This window comes from Ranitomeya variabilis, chromosome 4 (genome assembly GCF_051348905.1).
Source record: "Ranitomeya variabilis isolate aRanVar5 chromosome 4, aRanVar5.hap1, whole genome shotgun sequence".
Lineage (NCBI taxonomy): Eukaryota > Metazoa > Chordata > Amphibia > Anura > Dendrobatidae > Ranitomeya > Ranitomeya variabilis.
Genome location: NC_135235.1, coordinates 497,494,343 through 497,514,584, shown reverse-complemented (window position 1 = coordinate 497,514,584; position 20,242 = coordinate 497,494,343). Strand labels below are relative to the sequence as shown.

The following is a 20,242-nucleotide window of genomic DNA, read 5'->3' as shown; positions in this document are numbered from 1 at the left end:
TCATATTGTTTTCTTGAGCTCGTACATAGTTGCCTTCTTACAGGCATAATTAAGTTATTCATGTTACATAGTTGCCTTCTTACAGGCATGATTATGTTATTCATGTTACGTTCCTCCTACTGCTTTTGCACAAAACTGGAGAAGGCTGATGCCGTCCAGGGGTGTATACTGCACAGGAGGAGCCACAGTTAATCTTTTTCAGATTATGCATAGTGTCGCCTCCTAGTGGACAGCAGCATAACACCCATGGTCCTGTGTCCCCCAATTAGAGGCTAAGCGAAAGAGATTTTACGGTGAGTACACAAAAATCTCCTTATTTATACACTGGCAATTTTGCCCCTATTCATTGATATACTATTCAACTTTCATATATCTACTTATACATACGTGTGTGTGTATGCTTACAAATTGTTTGTCCTTGTCCCAGGTTGTTGGGCTGTATGTTTATGTTGCACTTTTTCAATGAAGATTTATTAAATTTTATTAATTCTGTCTTGCATTTTTTTTTTCTTTCCTCATTTCTCTATATCAGTGTCTTAGGACAGTAAATACTTTTTGCTGTTTGTTTGCTTTATTAGTTTTGTTTAATTTTATTAAGCTATCCACTATAGTCCCGCATGACTAATTCCGCCTTGTGCTGGAAACTGGAGCATTTCCTGGGTTGTTACACCATAAGTGCTGTGCATGGAGGGGACTAGCGGACTGCTCATTTCAGGAGCTGTGCAAGCCCCCATCTCTGTCTACACTATTTGCCCGTGATATACTGTTAGAGAAGGGGGCTGTCTCTCATTTAACAGCACTGATGACGTAACGACACAGGAAATGATCTTGTTTGTTAGCCACCAATGGAAGTGTACCAGTTTGAAATTAAAGCAGGTAATCTTTTAACAGGGCACCTTTGATTATTGAAATGTATTAGTAAATTGTTAATTAAGGATATTTGTTTAAACTGGCAACTCGTTTTAAGTTTTGGTTACCCATGGGTAAATTGATGCCGTTTTTAATATACTCTCATTAAAGTTATTATTTCTGGAAAATCATAAACCTATACATTGTGCAGAACATAGAGCGCAAATTATTCAGGTTTTTTTTGTTTTTTTAAAAGCACGTGATATTTTTACTTGTTTCTTTCTCATGTGCAGGTGAGGTCCAGATGAGCCCAGGAAGTATTTCTGCTTCAGCTAAAGGCCAAGCAGAAAACAAAGCAGACGAAGACGGGAAAGCCTCTACTCAGGGCAAAACAAGAGGTGAGGGACAATAATTATATTTTATTCTTTATGGGCCTGATTTCTACATACATAAAACTCACTGTATACCAAGGTAAAAGTATCCATTATGCCAGTGATGGCGAACCTATGACACGCGTGTCAGTGCTGACACGCGTAGTCATTTTCAGTGACACGCCGGCCGCGGCCCCATAGAAATTGCTTCTTTCCCAGGGTCTGAAGGAGAGGAAACTCTCCTTCAGGCCCTGGGAACCATATTAATGTATAAAATAAAGAATTAAAATAAAAAATATTGCTATACTCACCTCTCCGACGCAGCCTGGACTTCAGCGAGGGAACCGGCAGCGTTGTTTGCTTAAAAATCGCGCTTTAACTTCCTTACTTGAAGTCCCGGCTTGTGATTGGTCGCGCGCCGCCCATGTGACCGCGAAGCGACCAATCACAGCAAGCCGTGACGTAATTTTAGGTCCTTCAGGATTTTAAAATTACGTTCCGGCGTTGTGATTGGTTGCGTCGCGGTCACATGGGCGACGTGACCAATCACAAGCCGGGACGTCACGGGAGGCAGGACACGCGCGCATTTTAAAATGGAGGCCCTGTGATTGCTGTCTGGAGGCCCTGTGATTGCTGTCTGGAGGCCCTGTGATTGCTGTCTGGAGGCCCTGTGATCGCTGTCTGGAGGCCCTGTGATCGCTGTCTGGAGGCCCTGTGATCGCTGTGGAGGCCCTGTGATCGCTGTCTGGAGGCCCTGTGATCGCTGTCTGGAGGCCCTGTGATCGCTGTCTGGAGGCCCTGTGATTGCTGTCTGGAGGCCCTGTGATTGCTGTCTGGAGGCCCTGTGATCGCTGTCTGGAGGCCCTGTGATCGCTGTCTGGAGGCCCTGTGATTGCTGTCTGGAGGCCCTGTGATTGCTGTCTGGAGGCCCTGTGATAGCTGTCTGGAGGCCCTGTGATTGCTGTCTGGAGGCCCTGTGACTACTACAGCAACCATCATCCAGTGAACTGTGGGGTGTCATTGGCCATTACTGAGATAAGTGAGAGGGAGGCATCAGTGATGGCGAACCTGTGGCAGTCCAGCTGTTGCAAAACTACAATTCCCATCATGGCTGGCCATTCAAAGCAAAGGCTTTGGCTGTGAAGACATGATGGGAATTGTAGTTTTGCAACAGCTGGAGTGCCACAGGTTCGCCATCACTGGAAGAATTCCCCCTCCCCCTCACTTATCTTAGTTCATGGCACCCCACACAAGTTAAATAATAGCAAGACCAACAAAAGAAACCAACTGACAGATGAACAAAGAAGTCACTAAGCAGGTAAGTTAATTCTAATTATACATATTTGTTATTTAAACTATACATGTCGCAAAATTATGTTTTTTTATCAAGGTGACACACCACCCAAGTTATGCTCGGTTTTTTGGCGAATTTTGACACACCGAGCTCAAAAGGTTGCCCATCACTGCATTATGCCTTTTATAATGAAAGTCACTGTTGTGCGGTGTTATCATCCCCCTTTCATCAGTGTAAGATGTGAATGAAAATTAAAGGGTAAAAAGATTGAGAAAGCGAAGAGTGTGACAACATAAAACGTGGGGTTTTGTTGTAATGTGTTTTTTTTTTTTTTCTTTTTCGTTTTTCTTTGTGCTAAAACAATGTAATAAAAATGATCTGATTGAAATAAAAAAGACGTAATAATAGACAGTCCTCATTTGCTTGTGTTAATTATTGACAATAGAGGATCTGCTGGTAAAGAAATGCAAGAGACTGGCACTTGTCCGGCCGCAGACTTGTGAATCTTCACATTGCGCGTCGGGAGCAAGGTAGTCATGTAACAGCAAGTATGCGGTTTGCACGCTTCCAGCCACACGCGCCTGCTGTCACACGCCCGCTACCCCCAGCGCTGGTCCTGGACAATCCTCGTAGTGCGTTTCTGCAGTCACATAGAATGCAGAAATTCCATTAAGGCTATGTTCACATGATGCGTTTTTGCAGCGTTTTTTTAATGCAAATTTTTTCAGCTGCATTTTCTAGAACCAGCAAAGTCTTAGTGTTCAGAAATCTCATGCACACACATTGTTTTTTTTTGCTGACTGATTTGTCAAAGAGATGCATTTTTGCAAAATTCTGCATTTTTTTCAGCCATTGAAAGCAATGGGTAGTGCAAAAACGCTGCAAAAAATGCAGATATCATATTTTGCTGTGTTTTGGGGCGAAACCTAAGGAAGTTGAATCAGATTTTTTTTATGCATTAAACTTTATCAGCATGCACAAGAGACATATGTACCCTAACAAAAACTAAGCAAAAACACAGTAAAAACTAAGCTAAACCTGCTTTTTGTAAGCAGATTAAACATGACATAAAAAAACACAGCAAAAATGCAATGTGTGAACATGGTCTTAGTCTACAAGAATCTGTGTGTTTGTTATATTTGTCTTTTTTCTTTATATTATCTCTTTTTACAAGTTAAAAAAAAATGTCTTACATCCAACAGTTGTGACTCTGAGAAATATCATTAAGGCTGTTTTTCACGCATTCGTGTTTCACGCTCCCTACATGAACTCGACAGCTTCATAAAGATGATTTCTATGACTTCTAGTTAGTAGATTCGTGGCCAGTTTGGAGGTCACAGTCTTTGCTTGGACCATAAAGTCCAGATGTGTGAATCCGGCCAATGTTTTATTCATTTTTAAATGTTCAGTACATAGTCTAAGCGCTGCAATGATATCTGCGGGTAACCTTTCATCACATTCTCTTGAGGCTGGACGTATACATTGACATTTGGGAGCATTATTATTTATTGGGATTTCTTTGTTGTAGGCAGCAAGAGAAATGTTAAAAGCTCACTGCCAAATGATCTGATCTTCAGCGCCATCTCTGCTGTCTTTCCAGAGAGAGGTTTTCCAGAAGAAGTCAGGAATAGGTACATGATGCAAGAATCTAATGTTAAATGTTTGTGCAATTTGGAATATACTGTGTATGTATTCTTAATCCGAAAATGCGTAATTGGTGAAAGAGCCTCATGTCCTACTAGAACACGGTCAGTATATCGGTGTACTCACAGGTTGACTTGGACTCAGTCAATTTTAGCCAATAAAGTCAAGTAATTTGTTTTTTTGTGTAAATATTTGTTCAGATACAAAGAGTTGACAGCGGCAACAGACCCCAACACACTTCCACCACAATGCACTCCAAATATTGATGGACATTTGGCAAAATCTGTGCCACGAGAGCAGTCCTTGCACTCCTTTCATACTCTGTTCTGCCGCCGCTGCTTCAAATATGACTGTTTCTTGCACCGTAAGTAGCCTTACTTCTGTATCTCATCTTTTATACTTGTAATATCTATCCTTAGTGAAGTTAGGAGATTTAAAGGAAATACCGTATTCCAAACACTGTACATCCAGCCACTCCTGGACCATCTTATATTGATGACCTATCATAAGGATAGGTAATCATGATTATTGTATTGGATGGCCCCCTTTAATATCTTACAGTGTGATTTCCATGTTTTTATTATGTTATAGATTTCTTTGTTATTGGTACAGAGCGGGGTCTAGGCAAATGTTTCATCGGTCACAGGTGTTGGGCAGGCCAACCCAAAGCCGTAAAGTCTGCCTAAGCCACCAATAATGACTATATTAGATCAGGTGGCATTACGTTCTTCCCCTTTACCACCTGATATAAACATGCATGCTTGGCTATGTATGTGTGGCCAGCTTTATTATGTCATCCCACTACATGTGATGAAGAAATTGGTTATTATTCATGATAAATCAGCATTTTCTATCCTGTAACTTGGTGACATAAACTGCAGTGATTGATGCTGGGTTCATTTGTTCTCTTTTGCTGTATATGTAAATGCAATGAACCACATAGCAGGACATTGATGTAATGCACAAACTATTGATACATGAAGAATATAACCCTCGTTATTCTTTTTCTCTTCAGCATTTCATGCAAGTCCAAGTGTGTGTAGAAGAAGGAACCGAGAAATTAAGATTGAGACTGAACCATGCGGGAGTCAGTGCTTCTTGTGGCTGGTGGGTTTTTATTTCTTTTACACTTCCACGTTTTCTTCTATAAATGCCGCATAATATTGGAGTAAGATGGTGGTTTCTAGTCTGCCTGTAATGTGTTCTTGTGCAATCACAAAGGACATCGCGCATAGTCGGTGTTTCTTCTGTAAAAGGGTAAGAAGCTGTCCTTTACATCCTAGGTTTTGCCAATGTATCACAAAGTCTATCTCGCAACTTGTTCTTCCTGAAATTATTAACTCTGCAGTGATCTTAGGAGATAGTTTTGTGTCAGCCTTTTTATATGGTGTATAAATATAGAGTCAGTGTTGCTGGTGGTTGATTTGGAGGCCACCAGGCAGACAGTTATTAGGTCTCATTAAGTTTTACTGTAAAAATGGCTAGAACATTGCAATGTACAAAACGATGACCAGAAAAATTTCCACAGGAAAAAGACCACAGCCATGAATGCCCATACGAGCAGTTGCTCACTTGGAAAATTGCCCACATGGACAAAATAAGAACATCTATCACTTTCCCCCCAAGACCAGTAATATGTTATATAGCTCCAGAGCCTGTGTACAGTGTGACCACAGCTGTAGCAGCATGTGCCCAATTTCTCTATTTCTACTTTGTGGGACACAGGAAACCATGGGGTGGTATGCTGCCAAACACCAAACAACTGGCACGCAGCTAATCAGTTTTAGCTTAGTGTCAGTAGGAGGCAGCCATGTTTCTACCTTTTAGGTTTTGTTGTGTTTTAGTAATGATGTTTATTTTGTAATATCCAATAGAAAAAAAAAATAAAAAATCGGCACAGCTGAAACCCAGAGTCTATACCTCCACCGCTTAATGTCGCTGCTGTTGCCACAACTGCCTAAACAATCATGACCCTCGGGTGCAATGATCCAGAGATAATATGAAATCCAATGAAAGAAAAAATAGGAATGCACTCACCGGTCTGTTGAAGCAAAAAAATTCCTTTATTGGGACATGTGCAGGAGACGACCGGGAGAACGTGGGAAAAAAAGGACGACGATCGTTTCGCGCTGCTGCGCTTCTACGGGTCCTAATAGCAATAGGAAATAGGGAGGCACCTTTTATGTGCTGGAAGCACACAGTCCTCCCACCTGGATGTATGATGGTACAAGATATCCACCCACCAGACTGTGAATAACTATTAAGTGCTAATAACATAAATATAATACATTAAAAACAAATGTACCAGAACACTAATACACAAAAACACATCAGCTGAAAAACACCAGAGAATTTTGATATTGTGGACTTTAAAATAGATCTCTATAATAATAATAATAATAATAATAATTTTATTTATATAGCGCCAACATATTCCGCAGCGCTTTACAACTTATAGAGGGGACTTATACAGACAACAGACAAACAGATACCAGGAGGAATGAGGGCCCTGCTGCTCGCAAGCTTACAATCTATGAGGAAAAGGGGAGACACAAGAGGTGGATGGTAACAATTGCTTTAGTTATTTGGACCAGCCATAGTGTAAGGCTCGGGTGTTCATGTAAAGCTGCATGAACCAGTTAACAGCCTAAGTATGTAACAGTACAGACACAGAGGCTATTAACTGCATAAAGTGTATGAGAACATGATGGAGGAACGTGATTATGTTGTTGTTTTTTATTAATAGGCCACACAGGGATAATTAGGTTAATGCGTTGAGGCGGTAGGCCAATCTGAACAAATGAGTTTTTAGTGCACGCTTAAAACTGTGGGGATTGGGGATTAATTGTATTAACCTAGGTAGTGCATTCCAAAGAATCGGCGCCGCACGTGTAAAGTCTTGGAGACGGGAGTGGGAGGTTCTGATTATTGAGGATGCTAACCTGAGGTCATTAGCAGAGCGGAGGGCACGGGTAGGTTGGTAGACTGAGACCAGAGAGGAGATGTAGGGTGGTGCTGAGCCATGGAGTGCTTTGTGGATGAGGGTAGTAGTTTTGTACTGGATTCTGGATTGGATGGGTAGCCAGTGTAATGACTGGCACAAGGTAGAGGCATCGGTGTAACGGTTTGCGAGGAATATGATCCTGGCAGCAGCATTCAGGACAGATTGGAGCGGGGAGAGTCTGGTAAAAGGTAGGCCAATTAGTAGAGAGTTACAATAGTCCAGACGAGAATGAATAAGTGAGACAGTAAGAGTTTTTGCAGAGTCGAAAGTAAGAAAAGGGCGAATTCTGGAAATGTTTTTGAGATGCAGATAAGAAGAGCGAGCGAGCTTTGTATCTCTACAAAGCAGTGAGAAAAATACATCTCTATAAGAACTTTAAAGTTGAAAACAGTAAAAAGATACCTGTGTTGAAACGCCCTGCCGAGGTCCCATGCACAGTGGGCCCTTTGGGTTTCTCTGTTACAGGGGAGTCGGGGGCAGATATTGACAGATACGCTCAGCTTTTACTAAGTCTCACTGAGCCTTCTGCCATATTGTCTGGAACTGAAGTTACAGCCGATACACCTTTTATGGGGGGGGGTAAATCCACCTTCACGCCCCCGGTTACCCCAGGCAGCCCTATAGATATCTTCGAGTCTCAAATTATTAAGGATATGCAAGCTCTAATTTATAAGAAATTTCCTCCAAATTTAAAACCTACAGAGCTGTCAGCCTTAAAGGAGATACAAGGCTGGACTGATTCTATAATACGGGCGTCAGACAAAGGGGGTAATACGGTTATTTTGAGCAAGGAGTATTACATAGCAGAGTCTCTTAGACAGCTATCAGACCGCAATACATATGTTGTTTTAAAGTTGGACCCGACTAATAACTTTAAAGGCATCCTGCGTTCCTTCCTTAGAAAGCAAATTGAATTGGGAATAATGTCGGAAAAACAAGCCGAAAAACTCTTACCTGAGTTCCCTTTGAAACCTTATTGGTGTCACATACCCAAGATACACAAATCGGTTAGCTGCCCACCAGGCCGCCCGATTGTGTCAGGTATAGGCTCTGTTACGGAGCCATTATCTTGTCATTTAGATTGGCTATTACGTCCATTGTTACGGGAGGTTCCCTCTTTTGTAAGAGATACCAAGGATTTCTTGCGAGCAATAAAAGGTTTTGAGTGGCAAGACAGCTTTAATTTGACCTCTATAGACATAGAGAGTTTATATACGAGGATTCCACACGATATGGGAGTGGGTGCTATTAGAGATATACTTGCCAATACTCCAACCGACATGAACACTATAGACTTCATCTGTGAGGGTCTCACTTTCATTTTGAAGCATAATGCCTTTAAATTTGATAACACCTGGTATGCACAGAAAGAGGGTACTGCCATGGGCACGCCTGTAGCATGTACCCTGGCTAACCTTTTTCTGGCAGTTTTCGAGGACAAGTTCATTTACTCTGAGTAATCCTTTTCTCAAACATATAAAACTCTTTCTAAGGTACGTGGATGACATCTTTGTGGTGTGGGACGGTTCCCAGGAGGCCTTCTTTCAATTTGTGGATTTCCTGGACCGCACCAACACCATGAATATGAAATTCACGTCCCAATTTGGAGGTGATACCTTGTAATTTTTGGATGTGAAATTAACTGTTCAGGAAGGTGACATCCACACAGAAGTGTTTCGTAAACCCTCGGCGTCAAACTCCTTACTACACTACAACAGCGCCCACCCGCATTACACAAAACGGGCTCTTCCATACAGTCAGTTTTTAAGAGTCAGGAGAACGAATAGCAGTTCCAGGGGTTTTATATCACAATCTCTCAAGAATTGTTTAATAGATTTGTAGAACGTGGGTATCCCCGTACCTTATTAGATCAAGCATTGAAAAGAGTAGAAGCTTCCAAGGATGATGGTTTTTCTCGAAAAAAAGGGGGAAGGGACAGAAAATTTGTTTTCTCCTTTAAATTTGGCCCTATGGACAGTTATATTAGATCCATTGTCAGGAAAAATTGGTACATTTTGGGAAAAGATGCGGACCTGAAAGAGATTGCGGATAAGGGTCCCCTGTTTGCATGTCGGTGCGGTAAAAATGTGAAAGATTTATTAGTCCATAATTGCTATACTGGCAAACAGGAATTGGCTAGAATCTAGCGCACCGGCAGGGAATCACAAATGCGGGCATTGTAATTTTTGCTCATTTCATATTACAGGGAATAGATTAAAAATTGGAACGGTCCATCATGAGGTACGACACTTTATCTCCTGTAGAACTACATATGTAGTGTATATGATTACCTGTCCGTGCGGCTTTTTCTATTTAGTCAAGACCATTCGTCCGCTATTCATCAGAGTAAGGGAGCATTTTAACTCCATCCGTACTGGCAAGGGAGCTCCACGATTGATTAACCATGTCAGGCATGTCCATGCGGGCGATACTGGCGTACTTCGGTTTGCTGGCTTGGAGCGGGTAGTGCTGCCACCACGTGGTGGGAATCTTCATAGATTACTATTAAGGAGCGAAGGAAGGTATGGCGGTATTTTTGTAAATATTTCTCCTATGTTGTTTTTCAGCTGATGTGTTTTTGTGTATTAGTGTTTTGGTACATTTGTTTTTAATGTATTATATTTATGTTATTAGCACTTAATAGTTATTCACAGTCGGGTGGGTGGATATCTTGTACCATCATGCATTCAAGTGGGAGGACTGTGTGCTTCCAGCACATAAAAGGTGCCTCCCTATTTCCTATTGCTATTAGGACCCGTAGAAGCGCAGCAGCACAAAACAATCGTCGTCCTTTTTTTCCACGTTCTCCCTGTCGTTTCCTGCACATGTCCCAATAAAGGAATTTTTTTGCTTCAACAGACCGGTGAGTGCATTCCTATTTTTTCTTTCATTGGATTTTAATTTGTACCTATAGCTTGTGATTTTGGGCAACAGAGCGAAATTGTGTAACGCTGCACAAACCCCCCCCCCCCCCCTTAGAGCCCAAGAGCACAGTGTGGGATTGCGACACTACTGTACCATCATGTCTACCAGGCAGGTCCCTATTCCCCTAAAGGTACCGTCACACTAAGCGATGCTGCAGCGATACAGACAACTATGCCGATCGCTGCAGCGTCGCTGTTTGGTCGCTGGAGAGCTGTCACACAGACCGCTGTCCAGCGACCAACGATGCCGAGGTCCCTAGGTAACCAGGGTAAACATCGGGTTGCTAAGCGCAGGGCCGCGCTTAGTAACCCGATGTTTACCCTGGTTACCAGTGTAAAATGTAAAAAAAACAAACAGTACATACTCACCTTCGTGTCCCCCGGCGTCCGCTTCCTGCACTGACTGAGTGCCGGCCCTAACAGCAGAGCGGTGACGTCACCGCTGTGCTGTGCTTTCACTTTACGGCCAGCCGGCGCTGACACAGTGCAGTGCAGTGCAGTGCAGGTGAGTATGTACTGTTTGGTTTTTTACATTTTACTCTGGTAACCAGGGTAACCCGATATTTACCCTGGTTACCATTGTAAAACATCGCTGGTATCGTTGCTTTTGCTGTCAAACACAACGATACACGGCGATCTGACAACCAAATAAAGTTCTGAACTTTAATCAACGACCAGCGATATCACAGCAGGATCCTGATCGCTGCTGCGTGTCAAACACAACGATATCGCTAGCCAGGACGCTGCAACGTCACGGATCGCTAGCGATATCGTTTAGTGTGAAGGTACCTTAACACATCAAGAGTGTTTGGGGCATCCACACTGAGGATAGGTGCACTGGTCCTCTCCGTTACACCCAGCCTGCTCGCCCTCCAAAGCCAGACGCCTGAAGGTCTGTGCCCAGGTTCCCTGATGACAGCCATCCAGAGGTCTGCATCCAAGTCCTTTGGTGTCAGTCTTCCACCACCGGTCTGCAAAGAAGGATTCAGGATCTATAGGACAGGTATATAAATCGCAGTGAAGGGGGCTCCATTAAAAAAATATATATACAGTACAGACCATAAGTTTGGACACACCTTCTCATTTAAAGATTTTTCTGTATTTTCATGACTATGAAAATTGTACATTCACACTGAAGGCATCAAAACTATGAATTAACACATGTGGAATTATATACTTAACAAAAAAAAGTGGGAAACAACTGAAAATATGTCTTATATTCTAGGTTCTTCAAAGTAGCCACCTTATGCTTTGATGACTGCTTTGCACACTCTTGGCATTCTCTTGATTAGCTTCAATAGGTAGTCACCGGGAATGGTCTTCCAACAATTTTGAAGGAGTTCTCAGAGATGCTTAGCACTTGTTCACCTGTACTGTGTATTTTTAGAGAGGGACTTAATATTCAGCCCTGTCCTATATTAATATGCTTTCCAGACTTAAATACCATTTCTCTAAATGGTCTGTGACGACTTCCGTGCCCCTCATCCCCCTACGTCCTCTCGGTACAAATTTAGTCACTGGCCCGACCTGGGTCTTCCACATGGTAATGCCACACTTCTAACAGCCCAGCCAATCACTCATTCCAACTCTCCAGTGAAGTCCCACCCACCTCTGCCAGCGAAACAGAGTGGCCCTTTCTCCCATCGCTTGGGAATGCTCTGCGTGTTCTCGCCAAGCGAGAAATCTGCGCTTGTCCTCAGGCTCTTCCCCTCCTGCCCAGCACCATCTTCTACGCCCTCCGCAGCGCAGCACCTCATGCCTCACCGCTAATTTAGCCCTGCAGATCCCAGCGTCTCCAGGACTCGGGAGCACCTCAAGCTGTGCCTTCCTGACATCAGCCAAGATCCCAGATCTGAGTAAGCTTTGCCACTGGGGGGGGGGGGGAGGGGGCAGTTCTCATCCTGGCAAGCTCACTTTGACACATACTATGACACATGACTCTTTTTTTCTCTCTTGATCTAGCCTATTCTCAGGAACTCTCACTCCCATCCTCCTCCTATTATCTTACACTTCGCATGCTCCTCCTGTAATAAAAAGTGTCCCTCTGGTCTGACCTCGTATCTCTGCCCAAATTGCAATCCATCCCACTGTCCGTGACAAGAGTGTGCTGCATCTCTGTCCCAGTCTGTAGCTGACCTAACCAAGGTATCCCACACTTTGGTCTCGGTCCTAGAATGGCCTCCCAATCCTTCATTGCCAGCGGTCCACAGTTGGCTCCCGGAGGGGGTCTGATCTCTCCTCCTCCCATACTGATAAGCATACCACACGCAGGAACTCCAGGAGTTCAAAAGAGGGTGCCTATATCAGCTCATCATCTACTTCACTATCGCCATCCTCCAGGATTCAATTCCTCTTCTGATGCTCCAGCGGCGCAGGAGTCAGATCCATATTCTAGACTATGAGCAGATTTCCAAACTGATACCATCCCAGCCCCCTGACGAAGCCCACCCGAAACGCGCGTAGGGGTACACGTGCGGCAGACACTGCAGCTATGTGTAAGAGATACTAACCGTATACACACCTAGATTGGGAGCCATGGGATAATGTATTTAACATTACGTGTTGTTATATGTCACTTTGACAAATGTACATGGCTTTTCCTATTACTGTCAGGATGATGTAGTTTACACTCACCAGCCACTTTATTAGGTACACCTGTCCAACTTCTTGTTAACACTTAATTTCTAATCAGCCAATCACATGGCGGCAACTCAGTGCATTTAGGCATGTAGACATGGTCAAGACAATCTCCTGCAGTTCAAACCGAGCATCAGTATGGGGAAGAAAGGTGATTTGAGTGCCTTTGAACGTGGCATGGTTGTTGGTGCCAGAAGGGCTGGTCTGAGTATTTCAGAAACTGCTGATCTACTGGGATTTTCACGCACAACCATCTCTAGGGTTTACAGAGAATGGTCCGAAAAAGAAAAAAAATCCAGTGAGCGGCAGTTCTGTGGGCGGAAATGCCTTGTTGATGCCAGAGGTCAGAGGAGAATGGGCAGACTGGTTCGAGCTGATAGAAAGGCAACAGTGACTCAAATCGCCACCCGTTACAACCAAGGTAGGCCTAAGAGCATCTCTGAACGCACAGTGCGTCGAACTTTGAGGCAGATGGGCTACAGCAGCAGAAGACCACACCGGGTACCACTCCTTTCAGCTAAGAACAGGAAACTGAGGCTACAATTTGTACAAGCTCATCGAAATTGGACAGTAGAAGATTGGAAAAACGTTGCTTGGTCTGATGAGTCTCGATTTCTGCTGCGACATTCGGATGGTAGGGTCAGAATTTGGCGTAAACAACATGAAAGCATGGATCCATCCTGCCTTGTATGGAGCATCTTTGGGATGTGCAGCCGACAAATCTGCGGCAACTGTGTGATGCCATCATGTCAATATGGACCAAAATCTCTGAGGAATGCTTCCAGCACCTTGTTGAATCTATGCCACGAAGAATTGAGGCAGTTCTGAAGGCAAAAGGGGGTCCAACCCGTTACTAGCATGGTGTACCTAATAAAGTGGCCGGTGAGTGTATATTTGAAGCACTTGCACTTTATTAGGTCTGACTCTTTCTTGCCCTACTGCGCTGTCTGTATGCACGTGGTTTGCTGCACCTGAGCCCCTCATCCTAAGAGCTCTTGTCTTGATATGACTTTGTTATATTTCTGTTTCGGTGCCTTATATGTACGATTTAAATAAAAAATTATTGTGATTTTACTTTTTGGTGGACATGTACTCCATTTCTTTCTTGTTTATAATACTGCTGGGAGTGGTTCTATGGCTAGTGCATGTGGTGGCTGGGTTATTTAGGCCTGAGGCCACCCATATGTATATTAATACTGTCCTGAAGATTTTGTTTGCTAGATTTCCAAACTGTAAGATGGTGGATAGTCTGATTCTAGCCATCAGTTAGACCCTTTACATAAAGGACGCAGAGACCTCTCCCTCTGAACAGACCTTATCCTTCGGAATGATGAAGCGACCTCACCATAGCTTTGCCATTCACGAGTAGAGATGAGCGAATATTTCAATATTCGGTTTGGATTTCGATCGCTGTCATTCGCCGAACGTCATTGGAGTCAATGGGAGTACAGATGAGCAAATATGTTTGGAAACGATTGTCAAACATAAAATCGGCACGAATATGGAAAATTCGGATTCTGCGTTCGTTTTCCGAAGATATTCGCTCATCTCTAGTCACGAGCAGTTCAACAAATCTTCGCTACAGAATCTGAGCACCCTGACAAGCACTTTCAGAGAAGAAAATGCATGAGCATTCTGTATCTGTCACAATGTGATACGACCCAATGGGGGGAGTCGGTCAGCAGACGGCGCAACACACACAACGGGATGGAAATGGGGAGAGGAAGGCCCTACTGATAGGGAAATTGGGAATGGTCACCACTTGAGCTCAAACCTGAGCCAGTCTCTGCACCCCCCCCCCCCCCCCCCCCCCCGCCATCAGGAACCTCATCCCTCGCTGTCACCTATCACTGCCCTGTCTAGTGCACTGGCCGGGCAAGGGGCGCTAGCCTCACCACTGCAGACAGTACTACACAGGGGACAGTGACAAACACGAAAGGCACAAGGAATAAACACAACACTTAGCTTCCAGGCACCGCTGCCAACCTCCACACTGCAGATGACACAGAAACAAGACTCCAAACACCAGAAGTAGCTGACACCAGAGAGCTGCAACTGCACGGATGGTCTCCATAGAGAAACTGTATCGCCAACAGTCAGCTGATGCATCAGGTGGCCATTTAAAGGATGGTGGGAGTGGACCAGAACTGTCTCCATAACCCCACCAACCACCACTTCAGCGGGAATGGTACACTGAGATGTAAAGATGGAGGATATATACACACCCTGGTCGCGGCTTTTGAGATGGTGAACATACTTTGGCGCGAGCTGGGCAGATACTGATGTAATGACCCTTAAGTCCACAGTAGAAACATGCCCCCATGCCACGGCGAACCACAGGCAACCCCGTTTGAGAAGAAACTCCTCCCACCTACATTGGTTCGTCCGTCTGCACCGATGTGTCCTCCTCCCTAGAAAGAACAACAGGGGGAAGATCTGGTGTATGTCTCTCCCTGAGGCGTCTATCTACCCTGATAGCAAGGGCCATGGCGGCCTTCAATGACCCAGTAGCAGCGTACTGCACCAGAGTATCCTGAAGCCTAGGTGACAGACCCTGACAAAAATGACTCCTAAGAGCAGAGTCATTCCACTGCGTGTCAGTGGCCCACTTCCTAAACTCTGAGCAGTACTCCTCATCCAGCTCCTTTGCTTGATCTTACAGAGTTTAGACTCAGCCAGGGAGACGCCATCAGTATCCCCATACACCAGCGCCAATGCCGCAAAAAACTCGTCCACTGACCGCAGAGATGGTAGGGAGAAGGCCCAGGATTGGGGATCACCCTTGAGAAGGGAGACTATAATCCCCACACACTGTTCCACACTCCCTGAAGGACGAGGGTGGAGCCTGAAATATTACTTACAGGCCTCCTTAAAGACCAAAAATGTATCTCTCCCTCCAGAGAACCTGTCAGGGAGAGATCTTGGGTTCCGGTTGAGCCTTCACATGAGCCGAGACCCAGAAACCTGACACTTGCTGAAGCTGCTGCACAACCTGACACTAAAGCTCCTTAACCTCATTAGTGAGGCTCTGGATCAGCTGGGCAAAAGCCTGGGCTTGAGCCATAGGTTCATTGGAAAAAATATGGGTTGGTGATAATGTCACGATGTGACACGACTCAACAGGGGTTCGGTCAGCGGACGGCGCAACACACATAATGGGATGGAAATGGGGAGAGGAAGGCCCTACTGATGGGGAAATAGGGGATGGTCACCACCTGATCTCAAACCTGAGCCTGTCCCTGCACTTCCCTTACACCCTAAGTGGGTCCTTCCCCCACCGCCATCAGGAACCTCGTACCTCGCTGTCACCTAGTACTGCCCTGGCTAATGCACTGGCCGGCAAGGGGCTCTAGCCTCACCACTGCAGATAGTACCACACAGGGGACAGTGACAAACACGAAAGGGACAAGGAATAAACACAACACTTAGCTTCCAGACACCGCTGCCAAGCTTCACACCGCAGATTACACAGAAACAGGACTCCAAACACCAGAAGTAGCTAACACCAGAGAGCTGCAACTGCACGGCTGGTCTCCATAGAGAAACTCTGTCACCAAGTCAGCTGATGCATCAGGTGACCATTTAAAGGATGGTGGGAGTGGTCACCACCCACATCAGCTGACCTAGCAATTCTGCAGTTACAGCAGATTGCCAGCTGGGAAAAATTGATATTAACCCTCGCCGGTCCTGAAAGGAAAAAAGCTACATTTAAAACAGAGTGTGGAATCAGAGCTGCCACAAATCCAAAAGTGGATCATGGCAGTATCCTTTTGCACCTGACCGGCTTCAGAAATTCAGAGTCTCCCTCGGTGGACTCCTCTCCCCCCCCCCCCCCCCCCATGTCTCCCAGCTTTCCACTAACGCCATTCTCCCTCTTTCCGATGGTTCACCTTAAAGGAACCCTCTGACAGACACACTGAATCTCTCGCCAAGTCAGCCCTCTATCTGTCATGTGCTGCTACGTGAGTGGCCAAGGCAGTTTCTGCCTGGGCGAGACATCGCCGCCAGGGTATTCTTGAGGATGATCCTCTTGCTGAACTACCGGACCAAATCTGGCACACAGGGAAGTACCTCCTGTCCGCTTCCCTTGATGCAGCTGCCTGTTCAACTTCGGCAGCTGGCAACATCATCACTATCCACGGGTTATTATAGCTGAAGGCATGGAGCACGGAATCCAAAAAAGTGTCAAAAAAGTCCTTGACCGGCCTACCTTTCCAAGGTTGTTGTCATTTCAGAGAACTAGATGAAATATTATCCAACACAATGGGGGGTAAGTGCATTTCACTTCCTCAACAGAGGGCCAAACAACCGCTCTGTCCCACAGTCCCATTTCATTCCTTTTGGAGGTTTTCATCCCTGAACAATGTCCAACAAAAACAAGTCTCTAGTACGTCAGCAGAAGAAGACACCTTCCTTCAAGGTAACAACAGATGCCAGCCTACTCTGTTAGGAAGCAGTCTTTCAAGACTTAACAGTCCTGGGCCGATGGACCGCTCAGGAATCATCTCTTCCAATTAAAGCGGACTATAACACACATCACCATTTTATTAAAAAGGTTCCTATTATTCTGCGTCTTATGGTCTGGGGCGTCTTATAATCCGCAAAATACAGTATGTGTATTTATTTTTTTAAAACAGGGAGTGATTTGAACTTTTAGGTTTTTGGGTTTTCTCCTTCGCCTCATTGGGGGACACAGACCATGGTATATGCTGCTGCCACTAAGAGGCTGACACTAAGTGATACAAAGAAAGTTAGTTCCTCCCCTGCAGTATACACCCTCCTGCTGGCTCTCAGTTCTTGCTTAGTGTCCGTAGGAGGCACACAGACGGGTCTGCTATTCAGACCCCAAACTCTTTATTATTTTATTTTTACCTTTTACATTTTTGATTTTACTTTCTACAACGAAGGGGCGAGGGATCCTTTCAAGGCTCCGATCTCCCTGAACCATCAACAGGCATGGAGAGTGTCGCCTCTCTGTATCCCCTCCTGCGACATGCCACGCCTGAGCTGATTCTTAGGGGCGACGGGTCCTCTCAAGGGCACCGATCTCCCCGCACCCTGAACGGACGAGCACATAGTGTCGCCTCCACGTACCCTCTTCCCCATCCAGGCCTATTGCCGTACAACTGGCCCTGTCCACCAGGGGGGCTTGAACTCCGTGGATGTACAGAGGCACCCTCTCTTTGGCGTCCGAGTAGCCCCCACTGTCCCACCACTGTTAAAGCGGATGGCACAAGGAGGCAGATGGTTCCTCTCCACATCCCTAACAAAAAGATGTTGGATTGAGGTTTATCCCTCTATCCCTGCACCATCCATGCTGCAATACCTGACCTACAGCAGAACAGTAGAGTGCACGCGCTTTCTTCGGAGCTGAAACCCAGCCATCGCGGTGGCTCCATGTCGGGACGCGCACCGATGGTGAGTGGATCCAGTCAGCGATGGGCCTCTGCAGTGGGATATTCACATGCTGACAGGCAGCCTCAGCTTCCCTGAGGCCCACCTCCCTGAGGTAATCCTCCGGCCGGCTGCAAAAATTTAGCCCCCGGCTTTGGCCGATGTGTAGGCCGCATCCCGAAAGCTGCGCCCGCACTATGGCGCGCTAAGGCGGCTCCGCCCACCTTTTCTGGCGCTTCTTCCCTGGCACGGGAGCAATTGCTTCTCTCGGCAACGCCTCGCTATTCTACCCCTGGTATTGCTCACGCCGGCTGCAGAAATTTAGGCCCCGGCTTGGGCCTATTCATGGAAGTCATGAGGCTCCGCCCACATCGCGTCTGTGGCCCTGCCTTCGAATTGGCACCTCTCGCTCTCTGCGAGACTTTACCACCTCTGCAACTCCCGGTGGCCATCTTGGTCCACCCTGCCGGCACACACACACACACACACACACACACACACACACACACACACACACACACACACACACACACACACACACACACACACACGCTATGGTTTTGCATTAAAGGGGCACAACGACTCTGCATCCGGGTAAGGAAGTACTGCTCTCTTCCCCTGCATCTTCCCCCTGTGCTTAAAGGCTCATGACCAGTATCTCCTGCCTGGTCTTAAAGTTACACTACCAGTATTCCCTAGTCTTAAAGGTACATGACCAGTATTCCCTAGTCTTAAGGCACATGACCAGTATTTCCTGGTCTTAAAAGCACATGACCCATATTCCCTGGTCTTAAAGGCACATGACCCGTATTCCCTGGTCTTAAAGGTGCATGACCAGTATTCCCTGGTCTTAAAGGCACATGACCAGCATTCCCTGGTCTTAAAGTCACATGACCAGCATTCCCTCGTCTTAAAGGCACAGGATCTGCATTCCCTGGTTTTATGGGCACATAACCAGTATTACCTGGTCTTAAAGCCTCATGAGCAGTATTCCCTTGTCTTAAAGGCACATGACCAGTCTGATGCCGGTCACCCTAAATGAGCTCAGGAGCCCTCCGCCGCCGATCCCAGCTTATCCCAGAGTACCTAGCTCCCTGAGAGGGCTTCGTCACTGCCGCAACCCATGGATTCTCTGACCAAGAGATTGAATCCCTCTGTGAACCCTCTGTGGCTCGGAGTGCTCGCAGGACCAATATAGATGGTCCCTTTCCTTCATGCGAGCCGTCGGCTAGCAGGAGCCGCAAGTTTTCTAGAAATGTACAGGCGTCTAGAAACGTACGCGTGCCTAGAAAACGGAAGTTTAATTTCCTGATCCCTCACCAATGAAGTCTCTGAATATGGATCGGAGGATATTGCCTTGGTTCTGGATTCACCAGAACTTCAGAAAAGGATGGATTCGCCTATTTATATCATCAACCAATCTCTGTAGATTGACAAGGACTTCGGTTCTACTCTACGCAGTGTCCCTCATGAGGAAACTAAACTCCCTCGCAGAGCATTTGCCATTCACCCGGACAGGGAGCGTCCGGATAAGCGATCCACTGGACAGAAACCTCTGCAAGCGCGGTATCCTTTTCCAGCCAATATGCAAACACATGGGGTGTCCCCTCCACGTATACCCACCTAAGACGTGAGATGCCATGCCTTGTCTGATTCTTAAGGGTGACGGGTCCTTTTAAAGGGCACCGATCTCCCCACACCATCAATAGACGAGCACATGTAGTGTCGCCTCCATGTATCCTCTTCTACAGCTAGGCCTAACGCCGGACAACCAGCCCTGTCCACCCGGGGACCTTTACTCTGTGGATGTACAGAGGCTCCCTTTTTGGTATCCGAACACCCCCCTCTGCATCTCCACTATTTAGCAGATGATGCAAGAATTCGGACGATCCCTCTCCACTTCCCTGTTAAGAGTATGGTAGATCGAGGGTTCATCATTTTAACTCCGCACCGTCAAAAGAGAGCGGCGATAGCAAGAGACAGCTTTTCCTGACCTTCTGCATCCAACAGTAACCTTTTCCCGAAGACGGTACAGCTGGTCAATCAAATTTCTTGAGCGAGGAGACTAGCTGCTTCACGCCTCTCTGATGCATCTACTTGTGCGGTGCTGTCAGCAGCAAATGCC

At 45.8% G+C, this 20,242-nt stretch overlaps 1 protein-coding gene across 3 annotated transcripts in view; it reads left to right on the top strand.

Annotated features, from left to right (window-relative positions):
* The window catches only part of EZH1 (enhancer of zeste 1 polycomb repressive complex 2 subunit), a 118,458-nt gene that overhangs the window by 38,802 nt on the left and 59,414 nt on the right, over positions 1–20,242 (top strand). For all 3 annotated transcript variants that reach the window (XM_077252004.1, XM_077252005.1, XM_077252003.1), the window contains exons 9-12: positions 1,143–1,247; positions 4,043–4,145; positions 4,359–4,522; positions 5,174–5,265. In XM_077252004.1, the coding sequence (XP_077108119.1) occupies positions 1,143–1,247; positions 4,043–4,145; positions 4,359–4,522; positions 5,174–5,265 (464 nt within the window). The remainder of the gene's footprint in view (positions 1–1,142; positions 1,248–4,042; positions 4,146–4,358; positions 4,523–5,173; positions 5,266–20,242) is intronic.